The sequence below is a fragment of the Podarcis bocagei genome, assembly GCF_964188305.1.
Source record: "Podarcis bocagei genome assembly, chromosome: 15".
Lineage (NCBI taxonomy): Eukaryota > Metazoa > Chordata > Lepidosauria > Squamata > Lacertidae > Podarcis > Podarcis bocagei.
In genome coordinates, this window is record NC_138141.1 from 39597165 (window position 1) to 39619754 (window position 22590).

General features: G+C 46.8%; 1 protein-coding gene across 7 annotated transcripts in view; it reads left to right on the forward strand.

The window, feature by feature from the left end:
- The window catches only part of SYNRG (synergin gamma), a 56450-nt gene that overhangs the window by 27309 nt on the left and 6551 nt on the right, over positions 1-22590 (forward strand). For 4 of the 7 annotated variants that reach the window (XM_081172855.1, XM_081172858.1, XM_081172859.1 and 1 more), the window contains 8 exons: positions 3545-4468; positions 14197-14790; positions 15794-15957; positions 17206-17259; positions 18713-18809; positions 19257-19405; positions 20325-20435; positions 21294-21329. In XM_081172855.1, coding sequence (XP_081028981.1) covers positions 3545-4468; positions 14197-14790; positions 15794-15957; positions 17206-17259; positions 18713-18809; positions 19257-19405; positions 20325-20435; positions 21294-21329 — 2129 coding nt within the window. Of the gene's footprint in view, positions 1-3544; positions 4469-14196; positions 14791-15793; positions 15958-17205; positions 17260-18712; positions 18810-19256; positions 19406-20324; positions 20449-21293; positions 21330-22590 lie in introns of all 7 variants that reach the window. The other 3 variants (XM_081172856.1, XM_081172861.1, XM_081172857.1) reach the window with 2 other exon arrangements.

Genomic DNA, 22590 nt, shown 5'->3' on the forward strand with positions numbered 1-22590 from the left:
TCCCAGGTTCAATTCCTGGCATCTCCAAATATAGCTGGGAATATCCTCTGCCTGGAACCCAGGAGAACCACTGCCAGTCCGTGTAAGCAGTACTGAGATAGATGTGGCTGTGGTCTGACCCGGTATAAGGCAGCTTCCTGCATTCCTAAGCATCCTGTTCTAAGGTAACAACATGTACACAGGTGATAACTGGAGAAAGTTGAAGTAGGGCATGGATTTCCAGCATCATGCTTCCAGGCCGTCTGTTGTGCCCAAGCATGACCAAGAGCGTATGTGATAAAGGCTTCAGAAAATATCCCTACAAGAATTCAGACTGCACAAGAGACTGTTTGGTCTTCTTGCTCAGTTCTTGTTCGCACAGTTTCAGCCTTTCTGACTTTGAACATGCCCATTCAGACACACTCCCATTTCTTTGGGTGCCAGGATTGGATGCTCAGCTTCCTGTTAGCATATAAGTTGTGGAATGGGCAGCTACACACCTAGCAAGCAGCAGACCCCTCTGGTCCACATCAGATAAGCCAAAGCAGCTTCCAGCCTATAACTTGGCTCCGTTTCTCCTTGTTGAACCCCCTCTCCACTCCAAAAAAGCCCTCTGCTCCTGTGGTTACTGCAAAAATACATAGATACCACTGCCTGCTGTCCTTATCTGGAGTGGTATCATCTCCCCCAAACTCCATTTCAGAGATATTTGTGTATCAAGAAACCATCTTTTAATAACTTCCAGAGGGACGTTCATGCTAGTTTGCTGCAGCAAAACCAGCAAGAAGTTCTGTAGGACCTCAGGCAAGCTGATTTACTATGTCTTAAGCTTTTTGTAGGTAAGACGTTTTCCAACAACTATCTCCCACTAAGGAACCATCTACTTGCCTTCCTAATTCGTTAACGTGGAGTTAGCTTAAGAAAGGAAGGCTGGCCACCACCAACCTTGGGAACAGGAGACAAGCTGTTTAGAGAAACTGGGTTTTTTATTCTTTTTTACTATTATTTCCCCAAGAGATAGCATTACATCGCCAACGAAGACAGTACAAAACATTGGCTCTAAATAATTAACTCCAAGCTGAATAAAAAACAATTAAGCAATGCTGGTAAAAAGAAGTACCGTTATTGGGGAAACGGCTTTGAGGGGTTGATATTGATCATTTAAAGTTCATGAGGAAAGTGATGGGCTTAGAAATGGTAGCAATGATGGCGCCCCATGAAGTTGCCTGAGGAGGAAATTGATGCATTGAGGCACCCACAGAGGATAACTTAGGGATAGGCAAGTTTGTCCATGTTTGTTTCTCTCAGGTTCTGTTTTTTGCAATCTTAAGTTCAGCTCTCCACGTTTCTGCATGAGTTTGCACTGTGTGTGCTGCGTGTGTTTTCTTGATAAGTCCTCATGACGATTCATAGGGATTTTAGTGCAGATTCTAGTATACAGCTTTGCCTAAAATACACATTTTTGCAAAGCGATCTCCCCATATACGATGCATTTTGTAAGTTAATTTTCACCAATGTCAGCATTTTTATACACACTTTACCCGACCACTCTTTCACACGTTACTTGGCTGGGTAAGCGCATTGCAAAATTCAGAGCAGTGTGAATTTTGAGAGCTTACCTGCATTTTGAGTCATGTGTTGTTTCGGAGAGTCTAAATGAGGTAGATCTGCCTTTAAGTGAAAACTGAATCGGATTTCTCCCCCACCCCGATAAGAGCTGCCCACCTAACTTGTGAAATCAGGGACACTCGGGGAATGGCATCAGGTGATTGATTGATTGATTGATTGATCGATCAATCAATCAATCAATCAATCAATTTGATTCACTATATAATAAATAAATGAAATGCTTTAATTGAATTTGAAGCTTATCTCACTTTGCCACCAGATGGGCTGTTGCTTCTGAATAGCTAGTGCCTTAAGAGCTATGGGTCCGCTACACTGCCAGGGAGAGGGGTGCATTTCTACCTCAAAGAAAATCTAGTTCTTTGACTTGTATAAATTATGCAAACGAAGGCAATTTGCGTCAGTTCTTTCAGCACATAATTACAGTTTTGTAATCTAGACAAGCTGTATTCTTCTTTTATCAAGGCTCATTACAATACTGTTGATGGGCTAATACAATTAAGCATGTATAATCACAGCTTTTTAGTTATGTAGAAAGCATTTGTGCCCACCTATGAAACAGTGATAGCAGCTGATTTTCTTTCCCACCCCAAACAAATTACCCAGACTTCTAGGAAACCCCTTCTCAATAACCAAACGACCACAGCACAATTTAGCCGTATCCCACTGGCCGCATACCCATGATAAAAAATCTCTGTTTAATAAGTTGAGAGATGCATAGACTTCAGGAACCTGCACAAAGCTGCTTTGCTCTTCACATGTAGATCGAAACAAGCCAGGAAGCTGCAGTTGACCATTATTGCCTGTTACACGTCAATGAGGAAACTATGGTTCATGTCTTCCAAACAAGCCAGGATTTGGAAACCAACTTTAAGTCACAGCTTCAAATTATGGTGGTTTGGAAGCCATCGACCATGGTTTCCTGGTCTGGATGTAACAGGAAACTATAGTTAACTGGGGCTCGCTCGTTTGTTGGTTCATTCATGTGAAGGGAAGAATGAAGTGAGAACAAAACAGCTACACAAAGTGTGTACACACCTTGACTTTCTAAACTGAGAGTTGATCGCATGTGAACATGGCCTGCGTGGGACTGTATTTCTTCTAATTACTTTACATTAGGGGTAGCTAACCTGTGACACCCCCCTCTCGGATATTTGTTGGACTCCAACTAGCTAGCATGACAGTTCAGGGCATCATGTGGGCTACCCATGCATACATCACTTCATTGGTATTTGAGACAGTAGTTTTGCTCAAAATTTCTCTTGGGGCAGGCTAGTTTTTTTGTTATCATTGTAACCCACTCTGCTCCCCTGTGTGCAGGGGATTTCCACTTGGCAGAGAAGTTCTTTTCAGAAATGGGTGGTCTTTTTGGTGTATTATTCAAAATTGGGGAATAAGTCTGCCTTGCAAAAAAACAGGAAAAACAGATGTGAAAAATTCTTCCTACTGAAAGGCTCTAATGCCTGAATTAAATGCAGACTATACTTCTGTTCATAATTCCAGCGTATGAAAGACCCAAGATAAATTAAATTATCCCCAATACTGGAAATCACAGAATACTTCAGGAATGAAAATATATGTGAAAAGAAGAAAATGTATTGATCAAAGATGTCCCATTGGTTTGAATGGTCATCTTCAGTAGAATTCTAAATCTCCCCTGTTGAAATCTATAGGACTTTAAAATGCTTGATTTTGACTGGCTTGTGCCTGCTGCCTGCCTGCCAACACACACACACACACACACACACACACACACACACACAATTTGCCTTGAGCCCTTGGGAAGAACTGAGATGGAAAGTGAACAAAACAAACAAATTACCCGTAAGCCATTTTGAGCATTTTTGCGAATTAATACGTTTATTGCTCAGCTGAGAGAGTCACATATGTCGCTCTCGAGAATCCTACTGACGTTTTCCTCCTTTCCCTTGCTCTTCAGGAGACAGCTTTGCAGAGTTCAAGTCTGCCGGAGCAGATGACGGCTTCACGGATTTCAAAACCGCCGACAGCATCTCTCCACTAGACCCGCCGATGAAAGACAAACCTTTCCCTCCGCCTTTCCCTTCTCTACCTGCACAGTCGAAGCCGCCACCGCCGCAAGGAAAGCCTTCTCTGAACCTGGCGGACTTTGATCTGTTTTCCTTGGCCCCTGCCGGCGAGAACAGACCTCTTCCCTTTCCACCCGCCTACAACTCGCCCCAGCAGCCGTCTTTCCCTGCACCACCACCTCCGGCTTCTGCCGCTCCTGCGACTCTGCCGGCACCTGGCAACAGCTCGATCCTGCCCGACGACTTTGCCGACTTCAATCTCTTTGCGGGGTTGTCGAATTGTACCTCGGCCACCACTCAGGATGAATTTGCAGACTTCATGGCTTTCAATAACAGCGCCGGCTCTTCACTCAAGCAAGAGGCCAGCTCCATTCCTCCCACTGGCTCCTTGGCCAACACTCTGAAGAGCGGTCAGAGCTCGGCCCCCGCCTCCACCAAATACGACATCTTCAAACAGCTGTCTCTGGACGGCCCTGGCATAGGCTTTGAAGAACTGAAAGACCACACCCCTTCGTCCGTGAAAAGCGAGGACGACTTTGCCGACTTCCACTCGAACAAGTTTTCCTCCAGTTCCGAGAAATCCCTGGTCGACAAACTGGCAGCTTTCAAGCATGCGAAAGAGGACTCTGCTTCGGTCAAGTCTCTGGACCTCCCGTCCATCGGGGGCAGCAGCGTGGGCAAGGAAGACTCTGAAGATGCGCTCTCTGTCCAGTTTGACATGAAGCTGGCGGACGTGGGAGGAGACCTTAAGCATGTCATGTCTGATAGCTCTTTGGATTTGCCAACCGTTAGTGGTCAGCATCCGCCAGCCGCAGGTGAGGAACTAGTTAGATTGCTCTGGTAACAAAAGGCAATGGAAATGTCTAAAAGTGTTGCTCCCCAAGCTGAATTTCAGTATTACGTGCCGGTCCTCTGAACTTGTGTTCTTTGGCAAGCTGCTAATCTCTTAACCAAGCAGTATTACACATTTTTCTTTGTTGTCGTCCGACGTAATTTTTCGATTTGGATGGTTTGAGGTGGATCCTGTTCCATGTAGAATTGCCAACGCCCTCTTAGCAGCCAAGCTTAAACTGGTCAAGGGGGGGGACCTCTTGTGTTCATGGTGCCACTCTCTGAGAGCGCCCGAGACAAGACTGCTGCCAACGAGAGGCTGCCTCAATACTCCATAGGTGTTATCTAACTATTTTGCAAGTTAGCCTTTGCATCCTCCCACTGTGCCAAGGGTTGTTCCTCTTTGGAAAGAGACCCGTCTGCTCTTGGAGACCTCATTCATCTCTGAAGATCTGTAAGGTTGCAGTGTCAGAGTGAATGTGGCACATCTCTCAAGAAGTTTGGTGTGCATCTCCAAAGGCCCACTGCAGACGTAATACCGGCTCCCTCTTATAAGATGGCGAGTTAGCCTCAAATCCTTCCCCAGTCTTTTTTTCAGGGGGTGGGGGTGGCGAACTCCCTCTTGCTGCCTTAACTACATTGAAGCGATACCTTAGCACTGAGGCTCAAGTTATGTGGCATTTCAGTTCAGCTAGGATTTGATACCCACTTGAAGCAGTGGTTACAAGTCCTGATCAAACTGAAGCACAGGTTAACCTTAACCATGGTTAGCAACATTGGTAAGGTACTGCTAAACCACGGCCGCAAGGTGAGGGAGTCATACTTTTTATTATTATTTTACTCTCAGTTTAAGGCATAACCAGGGTTAGCATCTTCTTCAGGCCCTGTGTCTGTACTGTGAATTTCCGTTCCCAGCCCCTCCACCTGTATTCTGAAATTCTGCCTCATGCAGTCTTTGCACCCTCATAATCTTCGAACAGTATAGCTGCCACGTTTTATTTGCACAAGTTGCCGGGCATGGGCAACCCCTTCGCAGGGGAAGAATAAAAGGCTAATGCAGAACTCTAATCAGTGCTCAGAACGGGGAGGCCTCTTTGGCCGGGATTGCTGCTTTACGTTCTGTTTTTGTACACGAAGGTCCATACTTGGGTCCAAAGATGTCTGTGGCTTTTGTAAGGTCAGAATGCTTTTGCCACAACACATTTTCTTCAGGGCAGATCCATGCCACGCATTTAAAGCACGTCCAACACTCATGCAAAGCATATCACCTCCCCAAAGAATCCTGGAACCTGTAGTTTAAGGGCACTAGGAACTGTAGGTCTGTCAGGAGAAACTACATTCCCCAGGATTCTTTGGGGCAGGGAAGTCATGCCCGTTAAATGTGCTTTAAATGCATAGTGTGGATCTGCCCTTAGTCTGCAAGGGGAGGTTCCTGGTGGTGTGTATCGGCATCAGAATCTATACTTGATGCCCACATTGTGACTTTACGGAGCCTACCTGTCTCTGTGCAAATAATTGACTTTTTGTAAAAATGGGACATGCCACCTTGTGTTGCGAATCTGGATCCACAGGCACGGTGGAAGACACTTCCCCATAGAAATTGTCCCATAACTCTGCATTAAGAATCAGGTGACTGTAACTACCTAGCAAAAGCAAATGACGTGGGCCTCTTCCAGCTAAGCTCCATGGTGTTTAGATGGGAAAGGCCCTTTTGGCTGGTCCACCTCGTAAGGTTCTGACTTTTGCTGCCAAATCGTGGTGGGTGCTCATGTGTTTGCAAGCTTTCCAAAAGCCGAGGGGATCTTGTGTTGACCGTTTATAGTAGGAATCCTCCCTTTTTCCCCTTTCCTTTTTAGATTTCCTTTATGAAATTAAAGTGAAAGCATAGAAATCCAGTTTGGTTGCAGCTCGTTAAAACGTCACACACGTGCCCTGTTTTTGGTTTGTGCTTTTTTTAAGCCTGTAAAAATAAGAGTGGGAAAACAATGAACTAAGCTTTTTGTGGCCTTTAAAAACAGGAGAGAAATGGCAGTGTTCCGAAACAAAAACAAAAAAGTATTATTCAACGTTGGTATTATTTGTGGCAGGAAGGCTATTGCTGCAAGCATCACTTATTTTCACATGAACTAAAATTCCCTCTCTCCCCTCCCCCCCCCCAATATTGGGTAGAGCAGAAATTTACCATATTACAATCATTTTTTTTAAGTGGTGAAGGCAGGGAGGGACTGTTGGTGGCTTTAGATACAGAGAATTCCTCTAACAGGGTGCAAAATATCAGGAAATAATTCTTCTTGGTGAAGAATGAAAACATTTTTTGTATGTTAAAATGCATGGGCATAAGGCCTGTTGGGTCGCTCAGTTCCCTGGCACATACAAAATGTGTGTTCTTGGAAGTTTTTACTTTGGGTTTTTCCAAAAGCACTTTTTTCCTACTATTTTTCTAATCTTATCGTGTCAGTATCTTTATATGTGGCTCGTTTCCCAGAGATGAGTTTGGTGTCCGTAGCAATTCAGTGATAGACACTTGCCATTTGATTTGTGTTGAGAGATGGATCTTGGGTCCAAACGCTGGGTTAAGCAGATCATGTTCTTTGATGCAAAGTGTGTTAAACTTTTTAAGTGTTGATAATCAGGAGGCTGACAGGGTGTTTTTGTTGGTTTGGTTTTGCTTTGTCTTTTCCAAGACTGCAATGGAAGCTTACTTTCTAGTGCCAACTCCAATGTATTCCTCAAAGGGGCCGGTTCAGTCCTAATGCTTCCTATGCCCTAACCTCAGTCATGGCTCAGCAATGGATCACAGAGACTCCCTTCTGGCACTTGAGTTCCCACCATTCATAACTATGGTTCACTCTTACAGCTGCATCAAAGCTAACCATCCTTGCTGCCACTTAGAGTTGACGGCTAATCTCAGTTGGGAGTCAACCCTGATTAGCATTTCCCACGGTTAACTCCGTTGCAGCTGTAATGAGAGCTGCACAGCCCTTTTGCTCCTTCCTTTATGCAAGTGGAGAGATGAGCTGGGAACCTGCTGGCTTCCCCGTTATTTCCAGACTGAGAAATTATGGTTAATGGATGACACCCAGTGTGGGTTATTTCCAGAGTAAAGCTATTTAAAATCATGTCTGTTCATTTCAGCGGGTCTGCTCTCAGGTCTGACTTGGCTGTTTCACCCAAAGGCTTCCAGGCAACTTAGGATATGGAGCCTTGATTTGAAATTAGTTTCGGAATCCTGGCTTGTTTGGGAGCCCTTGACCAGAGTTTCCTGGTTTGTGTGTAACAAGAAACTGTGGTTAAGTGCAGCTGCGTGGCTTGTATCTTCACTTGGGATAAGGGAAGGGTGAAATGCGCAAAATGGCTGCATTCAGCTGTATGGCCAGAAGGTGATCCCTTAAACATAGTAAAACGGCAGGAAGTATTACATCTGCTCTGGCCCAGACACTTTTTATTATTATTTGGTCCTTGTCTGAAGTCTCTTAGATCATTCTCTCAATTCTTGTTTGTTAAATCAACTTTTTTTGTGCTCTGGCGTTTCCATATGCGTGTGTATATATGTTCTGAAGCATTTCAAGCTCTGAATTGATAATGTTCAAGTGTCTATATAACTTTATTTGAAGTTTACATACTTTAAGTAGACTTTTGATTCCTGTTGGTCTGTAACCTGAAATGTCAGAAAGGGACAGTATCCCTTTTATATATTTATTCCTTGATTTAGGAGAAATGGCTGGTCAGCCGTTGGGCGCTTAACTTTGTGTTGTCTCCAGAAGGGGCTCCTCCACAAGAGAGGTTCCTGTCAAAAAAGTGAGCATGTATGTAGAACTGAATTTATCTGAATGTTTCAGTTTTGGCACAGCAAAGAGAAGGACCTAGGAATTTAGAGGCAGTGATGAGTTATAGTGACAAGAAGGGATGAATGTTAGGCCAGTTGTGGGGGGGGGGGGGAGAGATGTCAGAATCTGTCCCCTTTCAGCCAAATTGCCTTAACTTCTCTAGGTTGGGGTGAAGCAGAGAGACTTCTTTTCCAAATTCTTTCAAGGGGATACTGTCTCTTTAAACTTTGCTATATGATTCCTTGTGCAGAAGGCAGCCAATAAGAAAAATGTGGCTAGATTTCAAATGGGGGGGGGGGGGGTTTAACCTCTGACAAACTTTGAACTTTCTAAGCCCTTGCTGCATGTTAATTTCAACCAAGCTACTGCTGCTGCTTTCTTTGCCAAATTTTAACCCTTTCCCTCCCCTCCAATGCTCTTGTCAATTTGAATTGTTTGGTGTTGGGGTCTTTTTCTTTCCCAATCCTTCCCTGTCTTTGAATAATGCAGCCAGGGCAAATACCCTCGCCTGCAAATTTAATGGAAGATTGCATAACTTCTTGAACCTGCAGGCCGAGAGTCCTTCTTCCCTACCCCCACCACCACGCCCTGATGCTTATTGGGAGTAGGGAAGAGGAAACTTCATAAATTGAAATTGGGCCAGAGATCCCCCACTTTTTGCTGTCAGTTTTCCTCCCCCTCTGATACCTTTATTTGAACTCGACATTTCCTTGTGTGAATGTGCCTTTTCGAATCTGCTTAGATATCTCTCTCTTCTGCAAAAAGACTGACCTGCATGCTTTGATTCTGATGACTGCCCTTTCGAGCTCCTGTATAGCGTTCTCTTTTGCGATCTGTAAGTCCTGCTGTGTTAAATAAATATTTATCTTGGCATATTTTGAAAGTCTGAGCATGTGTGGTTTTTCTTCCCCCTCCCCACTTTTTTAAAGAGTCCAGAAATGCATCTGGTTGCCATCAGCAAAAAAAAATTTAAAAATTTAAGCTCTTAAAAGTTTAAAGCAATCGTATCCCCTTCCACTTAAAACGTCTCTCTCTCTCTCTCTCTTAACATCTTCCAGAGGGGTAGCTGCATTAGTCTGTTGCTGCAAGAACAACAGAGTTATTACAACATAAGCTTTTGGGGACTAGACTGCACTTCATGAGATATGTGAAGTGAATTTATCGGTTTTCTGAGATAGCAATTATTATGTCATTCTTGCTGGCCATTCACAGAAGAGTTGTCGGTAACACAGACATCCTGACATTGGAAGCCAGTTAACACACATAGTGCGACAAACATGCATTGTTCTCAACCGGTCCCCAAGCGATAGCATTAAACCTCTTGACAAATGGTTATGCAGCTGTTTCTCCTCTTTTTAGTGACTGTCAGGGCAGGGAGAAGAGAGGTGGTGGCGGCAAAAGCCAGCCAGCCAGTCAAAGCAAGTACGCAAAGATGGACAAGAGCTCTGTTTGTGGCTGAGGGACACGTTGCTCAGGCTCAAAAGCTTGGGCACAGTTTCTAGGGCATTATAGGGCCAAGGATGACAATTCATGAAGGGTGATAGCTGTGTCCTCCCTCCCTTCTTAGACGCACAAGCCCTGCTGGATCTGCCCTGAACCTCCGGACAGTCATCTTCCTTGGATATCCACAAGTCGTAATGTTACGAGAGAGGGAGGAAAACTTTTCTCTGTCCACTTTCTCTCTGCCATGCATATTTCTGCCATGCCACCTCTTGCTTGCCTTTTCGCTGTAAACAGGAGGAGTTGCACCATCCAGCCTTCCTCCACAAAACTATTGGGTTGCTGAAGCAAGGCATTCTATCCCACTTGCCTCCCTGTGCCAACTCCATTTTCTCCCTTCCTTCCCAACTGGCACTCTCTGTTCTTTGGGTTCTGAGCATGTTTAGTCCTCATTGGTGTGTATATATATTTTTGGAGGGCTTTTGTGCCCCCTTAGGGTCTGTTTTCAAGATGTTGTCCTCCTCCTGCAAACCTCAGAGTTCTCCCATATCATACTTCTCTGTGGCCCACTTCAGCTCCCGTTCTTCTGAAGCTCCAGTGTTCGCTACTAGAGATAACATCCTTCCCCTGCCCCCCAGCCAACTAGAGAGGGGGTTCCCATGAAAGTACAGTGGTACCTCGGGTTACATACGCTTCAGGTTCAGACTCCGCTAACCCAGAAATAGTACCTTGGGTTAAGAACTTTGCTCCAGGATGAGAACAGAAATCGCGCGGCAGCAGCAGGAGGCCCCATTAGCTAAAGTGGTGCTTCAGGTTAAGAACAGTTTCAGGTTAAGAACAGACCTCCGGAATGAATTAAGTACGTAACCAGAGGTATCACTGTAATAATCTGCAGATGAAGGCTTCTTTCCAGGTATGGGGGAACATAAAAAGGGCTGCCTTACACCTAGTCTGACCGTTGGCTCCTCTAGCTTTTAGTATTGTTTACACTGACTCACAGCAGCTTTCCAGATCTTCCGGTAGGGGCCATTCCTAGCCCTACCTGGAGATGCCGAGGCTTGAACCTGGGACCTTGTGCATGCCGGGCAGTAGACACGGCGACTGTGTACACACTGCATGTCTAAAGCCCATGACTTCCCCCAAAGAATCCTGGGAACTGAAGTTTGTTGAATCGTAGCTCTGCGCAAGGTGAACTACAGTTCCCATGATCCTTGCCGGGAAAGCCATGTGCTTTGAACATCTAGTACGTGAACACAGCCTGTGAGTAACGATGAGATGTTACATAATCCACATCAAAAGCAAAACAGCCTGCACTGAAGAATGTAAGGTTTGCAGGCAGTTGTGCTTCACGGTTTCTTCCCCTGTCTGTGTTGCCCCATACATCTTGGCCTGCTTTAATCCTTGTCCAAAGTGGCAGCCCTTTAACGGAGTTATTGCAGCTGTCCCACATGTTTTAACAGCAGGTTTGCCATGTTAGCAAAGTAACCATGGACTCTTAAATATGCCTGCAGTAGTTAGAGGCAGCCAGCTGGGACTTGAAAGCAACCAATCACAATGGCTTTGTCCTGCCACCAGTATGCCCCTGAATGCCAGTTTGCAGGGAACTGCAAGTCGCTGTTGTGCTCAATTCCTGCTTGCGGGCTTCCCGCCAGCATCTAGTTGGCCACAATGAGAACAGGAAGCCCTTCGCTTCCTCGTGGGCCCTTAGCCATGATGTCTACATTTTATATCCAGATGCCAGGTATCGCAGGTGGGATGAGTTCTGCCATGCTCAGATCCTGCTTTGTGGTTTCCCATTGAGGCATCTGGTTGACTGCTATGAGAGCAGGATGCTGGGCCTCTGATCTGATCCAACAGGTGTGCTCTTATTTCCTTACAGCATTTGCTCCATTGACTAGGGTCGGAAAAGACTCTCATGGATCAGCACCATTTACCTGCGAGGGGGCAGGTAGGGCATTCCATGCATATTTTGTGGCTGTACCTGTGATCCGGCCTTAAGGCAGCCTGGTGCAGTTTCCAGAGGGGGGAAGATTTGAGGGCGATGACTGGATTATCCGCAAGGCCAACACACCAAAGAACTGAGTGGAGATGAGCTTTGCCAGGCGCGCTCAAGGAATTGTGGGGAAAGCTGGTAAAGGGGGCAGCTTTAAAAAGGGCCGCTTAACGTTTCATTTAAAGTGGTTTAGTACCCCAAAGGAATCCAAGATGGCTAAGAATTTAAGAAAAAAACCATGCCTAACAACACCCGTGTTATTTGTTTCACGAGATTTATGCACCACTCCATTGTAAGAAAGCTTCAGAGAGGTTCACAAGAATAAAGCAACGGAATTGTCAGTAAAAAGAGTTGAAAACCATTATTTAAAATCTTCAGAGAATGCTAATATCAATGATTAAAAGCAGATTAAAACATGTCAACACTCTACATATCTGGGTAAAGGGACCCCTGACCATTAGGTCCAGTCATGACCGACTCTGGGGTTGTGGCGCTCATCTTGCTTTATTGGCCGAGGGAGCCAGCGTACAGCTTCCGGGTCATGTGGCCAACTGCTAGGTTGACAGGAGCAGGGACCGAGCAATGGGAACTCATCCCATTGCGGGGATTCGAACCGCTGACCTTCTGATCAGCAAGTCCTAGGCTCTGTGGTTTAACCCACAGTGCCACCCGTGTCCCTTACATATCTGGGTAGTCTTGCCTAAACAGAAACATTTTCAGCAAGAGTACTGGAAAGAGTACAGCAAAGTGGCCTGCCTGATATCACTAGGCAGGGGAGCTCCAAAGTGAGGGTGCTGCCACACTATCAGGCATCCTTTCAACAAGGGCGATGACCAGCCCATTTAAAGCCACCAGGTTTTTGCTGGCCTCCTGAAATGGTAAAGTGGCCTTAGCCAACCTGGGTCCTGCCAGATGTTTTGGACTACAACTACCTGGGAATGGTGTGAGTTGTAGTCCAAAACATCCAGGTTGGGGAAAGTTGCAGTATAGAGATGGCGTGGTGAACCTCAGTTGGCAGAGCATTCCACAGGGTAGGTCCCGCTACAGAAACGAACTGTAGTTTGTGCCAGCTTCAGCCGCACACTAACCAGGTGAGTGTTGATGCCTTTGGGGATGTGTTCCAGGGTATGTGGGTAGAAACTTTATTCCCACCCACCACCCACTCCAGGTTTATAAGGCAGGGAAGTTCCTGTGAGCACTGCTCGTGTTTCAGCCCCGTTGCCAGAAATCCAGAATGAAACTTAAGTTTTAATGCAACATGAGCCTGCCAAGAGGTAGCGATGGCTTTATAGGGGAGAAGAGACTATCAATCGCATCTAGTCCTGAGGGCTGTAGGCTGCTTCTAGTATCAGAGGAAGTTTGTTTTAAAAGAAAACCCACACCTAGCATTTTGGCATCCGCAGGGTTGGGTTGTGGCTTTTCAGTAATAAGTCAAACATGTAAAGCAGAGGTGAGGAACATGTGGCCTTCAAGATATTGCTGCACTCAGCATCCCTGGTCTGCTCACCAGGTTGACTTGGAGTCCAGCAACATCTGGGAGGGATCACACGTTCCCCATCCCCACCATAAACCTATTCCCAGTCTTGTCTACTCTGACGGGCAGTGGGCCTCCAAAGTCTTGGGGCAGAGAAGCGTCCTTCCCAGGCTCTCCTGCCTTGGGATGGGGAAGCTGTGCTCCCACAGATGCTGCTGGACCCCCAGCTCCCATCAACCCAGACTGGTCATGCTGTGGAAGGGCTGGTGTTCGTTGGAACTGGTGGGGCACACAGCAGGGAGCCCCAAATAGGTGAAGCCAGAGCCAGTGGGAGACAGGGCTAACTAATTCCAGTTTTGCCTCCACCCTCCTCCTCCTTGCTGAGTTGTACAAGGGTGGGCACTGAGGCTAAAGAGGAGGAATCTAATGGGCACTGCGACACTGTGAACCAGCTGTATTTAAGAAGGAAGGCAGGTGAGGCCTGGCTGGAGGCAGACTGAGCTACGTGGAGCAATGCCCCATTTGCCTTAATGTACCAGCCTTCGCTGGAGTCCAACAACAACTGGAAGGCCACAGTGTCTCTCATTCCTGAAGCAAAATAAGAACAGCCTAGTGCTGTGTTGAAACGCAGTGGTTAGGAAAGCCTTCTAGAAAGGGTATGTCTTAGCTGTCTGCTAAAGGACAGGTAAAGATGGAGTCGGGCCAGCTTCCCTTGTTCTGTAGCTGTGGATTTTCAAGAACAACAATCTTTGAGCCCTGATCTTTGAGCTCAGACACTGTACTTATGACGGCAGAGGATCATAGAGCAGGTTTCACTGGTCAGTAGGTACAGATGGGAGCTGCCAGTTCTTGACATACTCTGGTGTTCTCCAAAATGGCACCATCTTTGGATTTGACTTGTGTCATTGTTTGCTGAAAACACTGGTCACTAGTGCTTCTAATGGTTGGCTCTTCTCCTCTTTGTCTCTCCCTTTCTAGATCTCGATGACTTGAAAGGGACCACCTTTGGAAGCTTCAGCAACGGCTCCACTCTTAGTGGCTTCCCAAGCTATGATTGGTCTGACAAAGACGACGCCTACCAAAGCAGGAAGTCCCTCCCCTTCCCCTTTCCTCCAGGAAGTGGCTCCTCCTTGGCCACCTCCATCCTCCAGAAGAAAGAGACTCTGTTTGGCAGCTCGGAGAACATCACCTTGACCACTGTTTCCAAAGTCACCACCTTTGCAAGTGAGGATGCTCTCCAGGACGTGAAGTTCTCACCTTTTGCTAACTTCAAAGAACCTGACCCTCAGTCTGCGGACCTGAGTGACGATGACGTTGAAGGCTTTGGGGAGTTTGCAAGGCCTTTGGCAGAGACATCTGGAAGCCCAGCTGTAGGCACGCCCCAAGAGGCTGACTCAGCTGGCCTCTCCGTAGAAGCAGCCAAAGAAGGCACAGACGACTTTGGAGAGTTTCAGAGCGAGAAGCCCAAAATCAGCAAATTTGACTTCTTACTGGCAACTTCCCAAGGGAAGGTGAAATCAAGTGAAGAAATGATCAAGAGTGAGCTTGCAACGTTCGACCTCTCTGTTCAAGGTGAGTGCCTACATTGGCCTCCAGTTGTTCTGGAGCTCCCATCAGCCCCAGCCAGAGAAGGGGCCTTGCTCCCTGCTAGAGCATCTGCTTTGCATGCGGAACATCCTGCAGAAGCAAGATGCAGAACTACATAAGCCTTTGTTCTGATTCAGCAGAGCTGCTTTTTAGGAAAGTATTTGCAAACTACATTTGGCCTCTGATCTTCCTAGCCTGCATAGTATTAAGCAAATCTAACACTTTAGGGCAAGTAACTTGCTATTATTTTTAATTGAACTTTTGATTTTCACGGATCTTTGTTCTGCCTCTCAGTGCAACATTCATATTGACCTGGTTTGCACAGAACACTTAAGCCATGGTTCGTTTAACAAACCATAACTCAATCATGAGTTGTCCCACAGATGAGCCAACAAACTCTGTATTCTTTCTCCAAAGTTTGGTTTATTTTCTAGCTGCTATCGCTCTTGCCTCATGTCTTTGTACCTTGGGGAGGGGCGGTCAAACAAAGCATGGTTAAGGAAGGGTGCTGGCTTCACATATAACACCAAACCATATTTAAAACAAACCAAACTTTGTAACACAGCAGCAAACCATGGCTTCAGGTCACAATTTTTTGGCAGTAAACAAACCATAGTAAAGCCACTGGGCAGGGTTCTCACATAATGCTAAGCCATGGTTTAATAAAACATAGTTGAACAAACTATTGCTTAGTGTTACGTGTGAACGAGGCCAAGGTCTTTTCTTCTTCTTTTTCATAGAATAATAAAATTGTAAAGTTAGAAGGGTCATCTAGTCCAGCCCCCAGTAATGCAGGAATCTCAGCTAAATCATATGTGACAGATAGCCGGTTAACCTCTGCTTAAAAGCCTCCAAGGATGAGAGTCCACCACCTCTTTTGGGAGTCCGTTCCACGCTCTTACTGTCAAAAAGTTCTTATTCTTAAGGCTCTGTTCAGAACTGGGGCATACACACAACCCTGACTTTCATGTGTTGTGTTTCTTTCCAGGATCTCACAAACGGAGCCTGAGTTTGGGCGACAGAGAGATCAGCCGCTCCTCACCTTTGCCACCTCCGGAGCAGCCGTTTCGAGATCGGTCAAATACCCTCAGTGAGAAGCCAGCCCTGCCCGTCATCCGAGACAAGTACAAAGATCTCACGGGGGAAGTGGAGGTAAGGAGAGATTGTCAGAGAGGAATTCCGGGAGGCCTATCCTCTTTTAGGGGTCTGGGTAGCGCTGTGGGTTAAACCACAGAGCCTAGGGCTTGCCGATCAGAAGGTCGGCGGTTCGAATCCACTGACGGGGTGAACTCCCGTTTCTCGGTCCCTGCTCCTGCCAACATAGCAGTTCGAAAGCACCTCAAAGCACAAGTAGATAAATAGGTACCACTCCGGCGGGAAGGTAAATGGTGTTTCAGTGCACTGCTCTGGTTTGCCAGAAGCGGCTTAGTCATGCTGGCCACATGACCAGGAAGCTGTACGCCGGCTCCCTCGGCCTATAGAGCGAGATGAGCACCGCAACCCCAGAGTCGGTCACGACTGGACCTAATGGTCAGGGGTCCCTTTACCTTTACCTTATCCTCTTTTAACAGCTGAACATACATGTAGGAATCACAGAATAGAATTTCCTGGACGTTACCACTATAGACTGCAGATGTGGTACGTTCTCAGACATTACATTCTCCTCTTCCTGAGTTTTCTATACTAAGGGAGTTGTGTTTTAATAGAGAGGGAGCATATTGGAGTTGAGAGTTCCCCTTCTTGCTGTGCAAAGTGGTAGAATCCCAGAAAGGACTATGCCACAATATTGCTGAACGTGTAGAATCATAGAATTCTAGAGTTGGAAGGTACCCCCTGAGGGCTGTCTAGTCCAGCCCCCTGCAATGTTATTTGGTGCTGGTGTTCGGATAGTGCTGCTTTGGAGCTTTTTATCCCTGCCATCCTGGCATGCAGGATGTATTTCGCCTAGGTTAGAAATACAGAAACATAGGAAACTGCCTTATGCTGAGTCAGACCATTGGGTCCATTTAGATCAATACTGTCTGCACTGACTGGCAGCGGCTTTCCAGGGTTTCAGGCAAGGGGACCTTCCCACCCCTACCTGGAGATGCCAAGGATTGAACCTATGACCTTCTGCATGCAAAGCAAGGGCTATACCTCTGAGCTATGGGCCTTCCCCAAAGGATACTCTCCCCATCTTTTTATATCCTCCAGCCAGTGTGGGCTTGGGTATATTACATTGATGGACCACTCCCCAATTTCCACATGAAAACCACCTGTATCTTTCTGGGAGCTTTCCTTGCTTTTTGCTACCTCTGTGTAGCAGGGGAGGGGAATCACTTATAAGGCAGTCATTACTAGTTCTGATTTATTTGTTTATTTTTGAAACCTGTGGAATTCTGCTTCTTCTTTTCCACCCAGGAAAGTGAGAGATATGCCTATGAATGGCAGAGATGTTTAGAAAGTGCTCTCCAGGTAAGTACGTCAAAATAACATCCTTCTCCTTTGTATACCTCATGTGGGATGGTCACAGGTTTGATACTGTGTGCATGCGCCAGCGCCTATGCATAAATGCACAGATAGAAAAGAGTTACTATCATTTAATTAGAAATACAGTACAGTGGTACCTCAGAAGTAAAACGGAGTCCGTTCCAGAAGTCCGTTCGACTTCCAAAACATTTGGAAACCAAGGCGTGGCTTCTGATTAGCTGCAGGAAGCTCCTGCAGCCAATCGGAAGCTGCGGAAGCTGCAACGGATGTTAGGGTTCCAAAGAACGTTCGCAAACCAGAACAATCACTTCCTGGTTTGTGACGTTCGGGAGCCAAAATGTTCGCCTGTCAAGGTGTTTGACTTCCAAGGTACGACTGTACATCTCACCGCAGTGGGAAACCACCGTCTGCTGGGGTGGAGAGGAATAATTTATGTGTGAAATTGGATGGAGGATTAAATCTATAGATTAAAATTTAAACCACCTATCACATGTGTGAGAGAAATGCAAAAATAAGCAGGCTTTCTAGCAGAGGAAAAACACTTGGATGTTTTGCAGCTTTCTGAAGCGTAGGAATAAAGCAGTTATACCGTTTTTTATCCCTTTTTATTTGTGGTCTTCTGACCGCCTTCCTTTTCACCCCCATTGCAGAGAATGAAGCACCTGTCTTTTAGCAAGATAAACAAAAAGGTTTACTTACATTTCAATGCAGGCAGAAAATACAGCAAAGTAGTTTGCAGGAAAATATTTCTAATATTACAGCAGAATAAAAATTGGTGGTCTCAAAATAGGGTGCCTGTGTCTGGAACCTCCAGAGACACATTTGCTTGTCTTGGAAGCAAGGTGAATGGAAACAGTCTCCTCAGAGGTGGAAGGAACTGTAAGGGGTTATATCCATTGTCACAGAATTCCTGCCCAGAGGAGGCACCAGAAGTGGCCACACAGAGAGAGGGTTCTCTCTAGGAAGTTTAAGGACTCTCTGTGTACTAACCCTGTTCTTGTCTAACAAAACATGCATTTGTGATTGGGCTGCAAACCTCTGGGTGGGGCCAGAGGCAACAGTGGGCGGAGCAACAAATGCAAATTTTTGCCTTTGTACAGTAGGCTAGTTTCTACACCCATTCCACACATCCCTCTTTCCTCCACCAACCAGACAAGAGGCATTGTCAGAGTTCAGGGACGCACTCCAGCCAGGCAAAACCACCTGGGTTGGGAAGCAGGGCTGCTGCAGGGGGTGGTCTGGGGAGGTTTCCAAGGGCCAGACGGCGAGACCTCCAGGGCCACATGCAACCTGAGGTTCCTCTTCTCTGGCATAATGTGAATGCACGTGATGTGGCAGATATTTTGGAGATAAGCAGGTCTGGGCTGGAGGCTCCCTGGGGATGCTGTGAACACCGTCCTGAGTTCAGCAGAACAAACAAACGTCTCTTGTGTGTTAGGTCATCAAGAAGGCAAACGACACCCTGAACGGAATCAGCAGCTCCTCCGTCTGCACCGAAGTGATCCACTCTGCGCAAGGCATGGAGTACTTATTAGGTATGGATTTTACCGCATCTCGTGAAGATGGGGAATTAAAACAGGGAGCAAAGACACCCAACAGATCTACTTAGGATGTGCCTCTTTTTTTTAAGCAGAAGGAGAAAAATATTTTCTCATTTCCTGAAATCTCATTTGTTTTTTTCTCCCCACCTCCGTCTACCCTCTAGATTTCTCTGTGGTTGATGCGCTGTGTGAGACTCTGTTGCTCTTGTTTTATTTATTTATAAAAAAAATGTTTATAGACATCTATTTCACCAACAGAAATCAAAGTGGTTTGCAACTAAGTTACATAAAAGCATACAAGGGTGTGTGGCCCGGGGAGAATTCCGAGGGCCAGAGATAGAAGCCTAGAGGGCCACATTCATTTTGGTTCCTCACCCCTGCCATCTGAGAGTTGGCATGCCTCCTGTGACCCCTCCACCCTCACCTTTGGTCTCTCAACAGGGGTCGTTGAGGTTTATAGAGTCACAAAACGGGTAGAGCTGGGCATCAAAGCCACAGCCGTCTGTAGCGAGAAGCTCCAGCTACTACTGAAGGACATTGACAAAGTGTGGAACAACCTGATCAGTTTCATGTCGCTTGCTGCTTTAACGGTAAGGCCTTTTGTGTGGTACGTCTCTTGTGGTGGGTCGAGTTAGGCATATTTTGCACTGCTCCCAGTGTTCAGACTCTGAGTGCCGTTGGAGATACGGATCGTTTAGATGTGCTTAATGCTTTTTGATTACTGTAAATAATCTTTTGTTTCTTAATGGCTGTTTTATTTCTTAATTGTTTGCTGTGCTGAGCTGCTTTGGTTGAAAACAGGAGACAGAAATTTAATAATGATGGTGATGGTGATACAGCCAAGGCTAGATGGACAAATAGTAGACTGTGTTTCTGTGAACCAAGATAGCATGGAAGATAGAAGGTAGAGAACATATTAGAACAGGGGTCAGCAAACATTTTCAGCAGGGGGCCGGTCCACTGTCCCTCAGACCTTGTTTGGGGCTGGACTGTATTTTGGGGGGGAAATGATGCAAGAGCCCCACGAGCCCCAGTGGCTGCTTACCTGTGTCTTGGGAGTGGCAGGGGCTGGCGGTGGGGCAGCAGTGGGACAATGAGTAGCACGTGAAAGGGCTCCGGAGAGGAGCTGCTTAAATTGGCGGCCGCTCGAGCGCTGCTGCTGCTAGCACCAACAAAGCCCAGCTCCCTTCCTCCTCTAGGCAGGGCGGGGAGAAGCCAGGAGGAGGGAGGGAGGAGGTGGCATCGCCACCATGTGAGGGAGGGGGAAAGAACGCACGCACTGGCGATCCACATGGTGATTCCCGGACTGTCTGCGAGCCGGATCCAGAAGGCAATTGGACCTGATCTGGCCCGTGGGCTTTAGTTTGCCTACTCATGGATTAGAAGGTAGAAGGCAGCTTAGAAGAAGTTGGAAGCTAGAAGAGACCATGGAAGATAACTTAGAACAAGGCAGAAGATAGCTTCTTATGAACAAAAGACTGATTCCTACCTCTGTTGTTCCTCCTACAGCCTGACGAAAACTCACTCGATTTTTCCTCCTGTATGCTTCGCCCGGGAATCAAAAATGCCCAAGAACTGGCTTGTGGGGTGTGCCTCTTGAATGTAAATTCTCGAAGCAAAGTAAGTAGAGGCTGTGTCGTCGTTGTCGTTTTTTTACATCTCCCCACCTATCTCAACCCCTGTTTGCATTTGCTGCCTTCCACCCTTGCATTTGCTCCACTAATTTTAACAAGCGCCCGGAGCATCCAGCGACCCCATTGCAAGTAGCTTTTATAGAAAGCCGCATCGCGGGCAGAGCCGAGTTCCTTCCGAAACACCCTCTTCCGCCCGTCCGAATGCATGTTGTTGCTGCTGCTGCTGCTTCCAGCTCGGGTGGAGACCCCAGGCAGCCTTAGTGGAGCCCGCAAAGTTGGGAAGTAAGAGATACGAGTCCCTGGGCCTGTGTGGATCCACCCAGCAAGGCAACACAGTCTTCCTCAAATAAAAGTGTAGTGGCCTGCCAGATATGAGACTCAAACTCTTGTTAGCCCCAGCTGGCACGGCCAGCAGCCAGGAAGGATGAGAACTGCAGCTGAGCAACGTCCAGAGAATCTCAAGTTACCCGTCTTTGTTTCATAGGGCAAGAGTCAACAATGTGATGCCCTCCAGTGATGGGCATTGCAGTCTGACAGTACCTGTTGGGTCGCAGGTGTTCCCGATTACTTGTAACTTATTTCCTAGGCAACTGGAGGGTTGACTCTGGAGTCAGGAGTCCCCTGCAGCTGGCTTGGAGCCTCTATCTTCTTTCTTCATAAGAGACAAGCCCCACAGCCTTCAGAAACTCGGATTGTCAGTGGGATATATTGGAGCAACTCTAAAAACCCCGCTGTGTGGAGCGGGATGGGGACTCTTAAAACAGGAGCGAGTTTGGTTGGCAGCCAGCTCCCCTCTTTTGGCGATTATGTTTTGACCCTTTTCTGGTTTCGACGTTGTTTTCAGAAAGAAGAGAAGCCTCCGGAGGAACCTCCTAGAGAAGTACGGACCTGTGAAAGCTATATATATATATATTTCCTTTTAATGTTTGCCCTAAGCAAGGTGGTAGCAGGGACCGTTGCCACCCTCCTCCGTTTGTCTCCAGTTAACTATTTCTGTGCCTCTCCCTCTCTCTAACCTCTCAATTTTAATCAACTAACTCGCACTCGAGTCCATTCCCCTAAACGGCCTGGCTCAAACTGAATGCTTAGTGCAAGCCTGCAAGCCTGTGGGCCTTCCAGAAAGGAGACAAGTAGCTGCTTTGTTCCGTCCTCTGGTCCTGCTGCTGCCTGCTAAACCATGGTTTGGCTAAGCGTGTCATCTGAACCCAGTTTCATGGCTTGTCTCACTCTAGACAAACCACAAACTCTGATCAAAGTTAGTTCTATACTTCACCACTTGTGAGGGGATGAATGGCAAGCCGGGGTCCAGATGATGTGCTGAGCCTAAAGCTGGGACAGAGGAGGATCGAAGAAGGGACACTCTCCTCTCGGGGAGCCTGCATTCTTGCACATTCCCACTAATCCATGGTTTCGCTTAGTGCTGTGCACAAACCGAGTCTTTCTCGTGTCGGCATGCCTGTTGCTTTGTGAATAGATCTGCTTTTTTGTGGTGGTCTGTGTTGTGGTGTGGCAGAAAGAGTTGTCTGTGTCGTTGGCTCCTACCTATCTCGCCTTGCGTGTTTGTGGCAGGAGGGGCTTGTGCCGTCCACCCCCGCTGTGCATGAAGATGTTAAAAACTTTTCAGGTGTTGATGGTTGGGGGGGTGTCTGTGGGGGTCACCTTCTCTTTCAAGTTTGTGGGGGGGGTCTAGTTCAGCCTGATGACTGCTTCTCCTAGCTCCTGCGTGTTGTTCAAGGTGTGGGGTTCTGTGTGCTCCACGATTCCTCCATGGGAGCAAAGACTAGCTGGGCTCCATCATTTGCAACGAATTAAGGGGCTTTACCCAAGGATACTTCATTTATTTTTATCCACACAAGTGGGTCTGTGCAAAGTTAGGGGTTGTTTTCAAAGCTGGTGTACAGTCACCTTATTATAGTCCTACAGCTGTTTCTCACACGATTACATAGAATCTCTGAAAGTCATGGAAGTGCTTTGCATTCTGGATATCTGAGAGGCGAATAGCTGCGACTTCAGACCAGCGAGAAAACAAGTGCATTTCTTCCACTCCCCCCAAAGCAGCACTCTTCCCAAAGTACTCCACCTGCTTCCTCAGCCATTGACAAATCAGCCCTGGGGTGTTTGTGTGTGTGGGCTGCTTCCTT